At 57.5% G+C, this 5650-nt stretch overlaps 1 protein-coding gene across 2 annotated transcripts; it reads right to left on the bottom strand.

Moving 5' to 3' along the window:
- On the bottom strand, positions 1-4642 carry NPPC (natriuretic peptide C). 2 transcript variants are annotated; one of them, XM_018054341.1, is made up of 3 exons: positions 4403-4642; positions 3669-3979; positions 1-492 (listed from the first exon to the last, which is right to left on the bottom strand). In XM_018054341.1, the coding sequence occupies exons 1-2, from the start codon at positions 4490-4492 to the stop codon at positions 3689-3691; spliced, it is 381 nt and encodes a 126-aa protein (XP_017909830.1). In that variant the 5' UTR covers positions 4493-4642; the 3' UTR covers positions 1-492; positions 3669-3688. The 2 variants fall into 2 exon arrangements, with proteins under 2 accessions (XP_017909830.1, NP_001272608.1); NM_001285679.1 differs by lacking the exon at positions 1-492 and having other exon boundaries at positions 3689-3979; positions 4403-4492.

Here is a 5650-nt window from a genome sequence, read left to right as displayed (position 1 = left end):
TTCATGGAATGAGTTTTTTTTTTTTACATTTTTCAACTAGTTAAGACAAAAACATTACAATGATTGACTTCTTTCATTTAGTTACATAAATAAAATTTTTATAAATATCTCTTTATAAACAATATAAATAGCTTTACAACATAAATACATTTATGCATGACATGAATTTACAAACAGCAATGTTTTACAGCTGGTTTTGTCAGTCTCTTAAAAACTGTCCCTTGTCATCGCGTTGGTGTAGGTGTGTGTGTTTCATGTATATAATATATATATAATATATAACTTTTTATTTTTCAGTAAAAAAAAAAAACAAATGATAAAGTCATACCCCCCTCCCTAAATAATCATAAAACAGCTGGTGTTGTGTATTCCCAGTACCAGGAAAAAAAAAAAAAAAGAAATGTAAAAGCCACATTGCGCTGGAGGTGCTTCCAGATGCGAGGAGGCTGATGACCAAGGGTGACCTCAGCAAAACGCAGCAAGTCCCCAATCCTGAAACACAGAGGGCCAGGGGAACTCAGCTGAGAAAGCCCAGCCTGCCTGCAGGGCACATCTAGAACCTTCTTCCCACTCCAGCTGTAGCAGGAGGCGTAGTCCCTCCACCACTGCCCTACAGGCCCTGACGGAGGCCTTGCTGCAGAGGGATAAGGCCCTTCCACTCAGGTCCTCCCCAGGCCTTCAGCCGTCACCTGCTGTGTCCTTGGCACCTCCTGTTCAAGCACAGGTGGAACCAGAAAGTCAGCCAGCCCTCCGACCCCTCTGTCTAAGTGCAGGCCTTGCCCTGGGTGCTCAGTGGGACACAGTGAGGGAAGGGGAAGGGAAAACTCCCCCGCCTCCCCTTCATTTTAGCTACAATGCAAACCCTCAGTCAGGTGCTTGCCTTGGCTTTATAAGTCTGGGGGACAGTGGAGGGAAGGGGGAGAGAAGCGTCTGAAGAGCAGGGAATTCTGGGCCCAAATCCTGACTCGGACAAGTACTTCTGGGATGGCTCTGGAGAGCTTTTTAGGCTTGCTTTCCTCACCCATAAAATGGGATAATAGCCACCTCCCAGTGCTGCCACACAGGGCACTGGCAGAATGTCTGGGTCACAGCGGCCCAGTAAACAGCACTTCCTTCCCCAGTTGGCTTCTCCTCAGAAAAGGTCCTTTTCAGAAGCAGAGGAAAGGGCATCAGGCACCTGCCCTGGGGAGATGAGTGGGTGTGCTGGGTTAGCAGAGGCATTTGATGGGGGCTGCACCCGGTCTCTGCTAGTGGATGTGAGGGCGAACGGGTATGAGGGTCCCCCGGGACTGGAGGGGCCACCTCGGAGGCACGGTGGTGGATAGCATGAGCAGAGGGACCCTGGGCCTCAAGGCCTTGGTGAACTCTCCCCCAGCCCCCTTCTCTGGGCGTCCCATGTGTTTAAACAGATGATAGATGTGTGTGAGGTGTTCATTCAGGCATTCTCCACACCTCATCTCTGTCATTAGCATTTTATAATCAAGGCTATAACCATCAGCGATAGTCATTATGGCGGCTGGTTAGAGCCAAAGTCAACTCCTGAGTGGAGACATGGCCACTGCTTTGGAAGAGCTTTCATCAATAGGGAACCCTAAGCTGTCTTTCCTTTTTTAGCCCAGACAGTGAGATAGCTGGGGCATCTCCACTAGGAGGCTGCTGGCAACAGGAAGGATGCTCTGCCTTCTCACGGCGATAGGGGTGAGGGTAGGGCTGAGATGGTTGTGGTTGTTGGAGGTTAGCGTTCAGCTAAAAGAGAACTTCCAGGCAGTTGACAAACCTCCTCAGTCAAAGGGGTAAAGAAGTCTTAGCAACCCCAATTCCTCCTTCAAGGTCCTTCTCCCCATGCCCACCTGGTACCCACAGACAACCACATCTGAGAACAAGGAACCTACGGGGACGTGCACAGCAGGCTCTTGACCTGATGCCAGGACCTTATCCCATCCTCTGCTAACTCATAATACCATTTGTTTGGATTCTCAAGTTGGAACTTGATGCTTAAATCACAAGTTGAAAGTCTAAGGCCTGTGGCTCCATCTCTTCGTTGCTGAGATAGGAGAGAATAGAACAAACCCATCACAACGGTAGCTTCTAAAGACTGGGGCACGCGTGCTAGAATCACAGCAAGTCAAGATCTCAGATGGATGAAGCCCTTGCAGGAGGAACATACAGCTTGGCCATGTCTGGCTGCAGAGGAAAGACACCAGCTAAATGCTAGGGCAGGTGGGTGAGGAGTGCCCCTAAGTTGAGGCAAGTTTTGTGGGTCATTGACAAACATTTTTCAGAGCCCCTTTGGGCATCTTACAGACCCCAGATCATCTTTGGCTAGCATCTGGCCCTTAATGTGCTCATGAGTTCACAGACAACTATAGCTCAGGTGAGGTTTTCTGTATCGAAGCCTCAGGCGTTGTGCTGGAGAGCTTCAGAGAGGGGAACTCTTGTCCTCTGGGGGAAGACAGCGTGGACACTGATATGGCTTCTGGGATGAGAGAACAGCTTGGTCTGGAGTGGGACAGAAAGGCTGTGGGACAGGGAATGACAGCAGCTGGCCTCAGGCAAGGCTGGACACTGGGAGGGGTCAGATTCTAAAGCAGCTGAATGTCAGTTTCAGAGGCTGGATGTTGTTTGTCCACGGACACTGATGGGCAGCGGGGATGGAGAGGGTGGGGAAAGGAGGGAAGGACCTTGGCCCAGAACCTTGCCAGGATGCAGTGCTCGGCAGGGGCAGAAGGTAGCACGGGGGTTTCCAGCCTGGTGGAGGGGGAGAAGGCTATGCCAGAAACCCAGGTGTGGAGCCTAGGCGTGGTGGGGGTGGCGGGTAGGGGGTAGGGAGGAGCTCAGTTTGGGATATGTTTGAGTTTGAGGTTGGGGCAAAAAAAGATTTATTTTAGTTTCTGTTTCCTTGCCCTGAAATAGTGCCACGAACACTGAGGTTGGATCCTGAAGTCACACGGATTGCAGCAGCGTCAGGACCCTGGACAGGCCAGCTTGCCCACAGCCACGGTTTAGAGACCCAGACAAGAATCAGAATGCTCTGGGGCTGAAATGCCCCATGGTGATGCTAACAAGTGGCTATTCTGTCTATTGGAAGGGGCAGGTGTCACCCCAAGTCTGTCGCATCACAGGGACAACAGACCCAGGGAGCTGTCCTGACCCCTGGGCTGCTTACTACCCAGCACCATGATGCAGTGGCTGGCAAACGAACTTACCCTTGACTTGTATGTATGCCCTTCCTCCTTTGCTCCCACAAACCGAGGATCACCCCTCAACCTCTCCCCTCCCCACCCCCAGTTGGAGAACTGGGGCCAATGCTGCTGGTTGCTTTGTGGTCCTGGGGTGGGTGGGACCCCACCAAGCTGTCTCTGATTCTCCAGAGGAAGTCAGATGGGTTCATCCATGCTGAGCCATTTCTGACCTTGCCAAAGTTCCCCGACTACTTTTCCCTCATTTTCTCCATCTGTAAAATGGGATGATAAATGTCCCTGGGGCAAAAGTCAAGCACACACACAGTCCTATGTCCGGATGGGCTGGTCGTGAGGAGGAAAGGTCCCAGGGCCACGGGATCAGAGGGGAACCGGCCTGCGGGAGGGGGTACAGGCTTGGCTCTGGGGGCTTCGCGGGGCGTGCTGGGTGTGCAAGAGCGCCTAGAGGCCAGGGTTGGTGGTACTCACCGCCGCCAGGGGTCGCCGCACTAACAACCCAGGCCGCTCATGGAGCCGATCCTGTCCAGCTTGAGGCCGAAGCAGCCCTTGGACAAACCCTTCTTGTTGCCTCCTTTGTATTTGCGCGCGTTGGGGTGCTCGTGCAGCAGGCGGGTCCACGCCGCCCGGGACTTGGTGTCCACGCGCAGGTCCCGAAGCAGTCGCGACCGGTCGTCCTTGAGATTGGCGCCGCCGCCCCCGGGAGTCTTGTCGCCCTTCTTCTGACCGCCGCCCGCAGCCTGGGGCTCGGCCACCTCCTCGCCGGGCGGAGTTCGCGGGACCTTGCAAGGGAAAGGACGAGCAGGTCAAGGCACGCGCCGCGGCAGCGCGGGGGACTCTGCGGGGCAGCCGATGGTCCGGCGCGGAGTCCGGAGAACGCCCGTCACAGGTGTCCGGCAGCTCGGCCCTGCGTCCACCTGCCTCGGGGCCGCCGTGGTCCGCTCTCTCGGGGAGCCCTTTGCCCTCCTCTCCTTTGCCCCTTGCGGGGCTGACCACTCTGTGGTCGGGGCTGCGCATTTGTAGACGCTATCCCGAGTCCGGGCTTCGAGGGCCCCCCAGCTGTCCCCCGCGCGCATCTCAAGGGAGAGAGCCTTCCTTCCGCCCCCACTGCTCTCACCCCCCATCCCGGTGCGCCACGCCCTCCTAGACACCCCAGCCCTCCCATTGCCCCTCACAGGTTCCGACGTCCCCGCGACAGTACCCACCTTTGGCGGCGCCCCGGGCTTGGCTTCGGAGGGCCGGAGCGAGAGGAGCGAGAGCAGCAGGGCGCAGGCCAGCAGCTGGGAGAGGTGCATGGTGCCCGTGGGGTGCCTGGGCTCAGACGGGCGGCAGCGAGGGTGCGCGGGGCCGGCGGGCCGACCGGCAGGCGAGCGCGGAGCAGTCTGGCCGGGCTGCGATGCGGACGCGGGTCCCAGTGCTGCGCGGCGCCGGCTGGGTGCGCTCTGAGTCCGCGGCTCCGCTCGCGCCTTTATAATCCAACCTGCCGCTGATGTCATCCTCCCGCCCACAGGGCCGTCCGGGCCAATGGCACGCGCGCCGAGGGCCGGGAGGGGGCTGCGGGGGCTCCCCCTCGGCCCCCACCCTCACCCCACCCTGGAGGGATCCCGCGGCTCGGCGGGCTCTCTCCCGACTGCGCTCCAAGCTGCAAAGCGGCGCGCACAAGGAACCACGGATTGCAGGGAGCGCGCCCTAGCATGCCAAGAGTCCATGCACCCGGTGCCCTGCGCACAAGCTTGGCCCTCAACCCACACGCTCGTCCTGGAAAGGATCAGTTTCCCTCTTTGCAGGTGCAAAGATGGGCTCAGAGGAATTAAATCACTTGACCAAAAGCACACAGCCATAAAGTTGGCACAGTCCGAAATCCACTCAGAGCTGCCTTGTTGCCAATCTCTTCCCCGGGGCACCTGACGGGCGAGAGGCACCGATGCCTTGAGATTGAGGAGGCGGATGGTGGAGCGGGAGGTCGGGGAGGGAGGCGCAAGAAGAGAGGGATTTGCCCGGGGCCGCCGAGGGGAAGCGCAAGCCCTACACCAGAGAATGCAAGCTTTTCGCCTGCGGGTGAGAGCAAAAACCAGAAAACTGCGGGTGTGTTTGAGATCCGAGTGTTCCTGCGTGTGTACCGAAGCCCCGTGTGCCGGACGCGGTGACTCTAAGTGCGTCCTCAGCCCGGGTCGGCTGCACAGAACGTCCCCGGGTCTGACCCGCCAGATGGCTCCCGTCTGCACCGGCGGGGGCGCGCCTGACCCAGTCTGCACCCACGCGAGGATCCGCAGCGTGGGGCTGTCGCTCCAGTGTCCTGTGCACCTGCACAGTCTGGGGAGCGAGCTTCACCGGACCCCGAGCCAGGTCTGGCTTCTGTGAGCCGTAACAGGTGGTCGCGTTCGCGTTCTCTGCCGCTGAGTGGTCCCCGTCTAGTTGTCGGTACACGCCCAAGTATCCCTGCCACCAAAGAC

This window comes from Capra hircus, chromosome 2 (genome assembly GCF_001704415.2).
Source record: "Capra hircus breed San Clemente chromosome 2, ASM170441v1, whole genome shotgun sequence".
Classification (NCBI taxonomy): domain Eukaryota; kingdom Metazoa; phylum Chordata; class Mammalia; order Artiodactyla; family Bovidae; genus Capra; species Capra hircus.
This window is presented reverse-complemented; position numbering and strand designations above follow the sequence as displayed.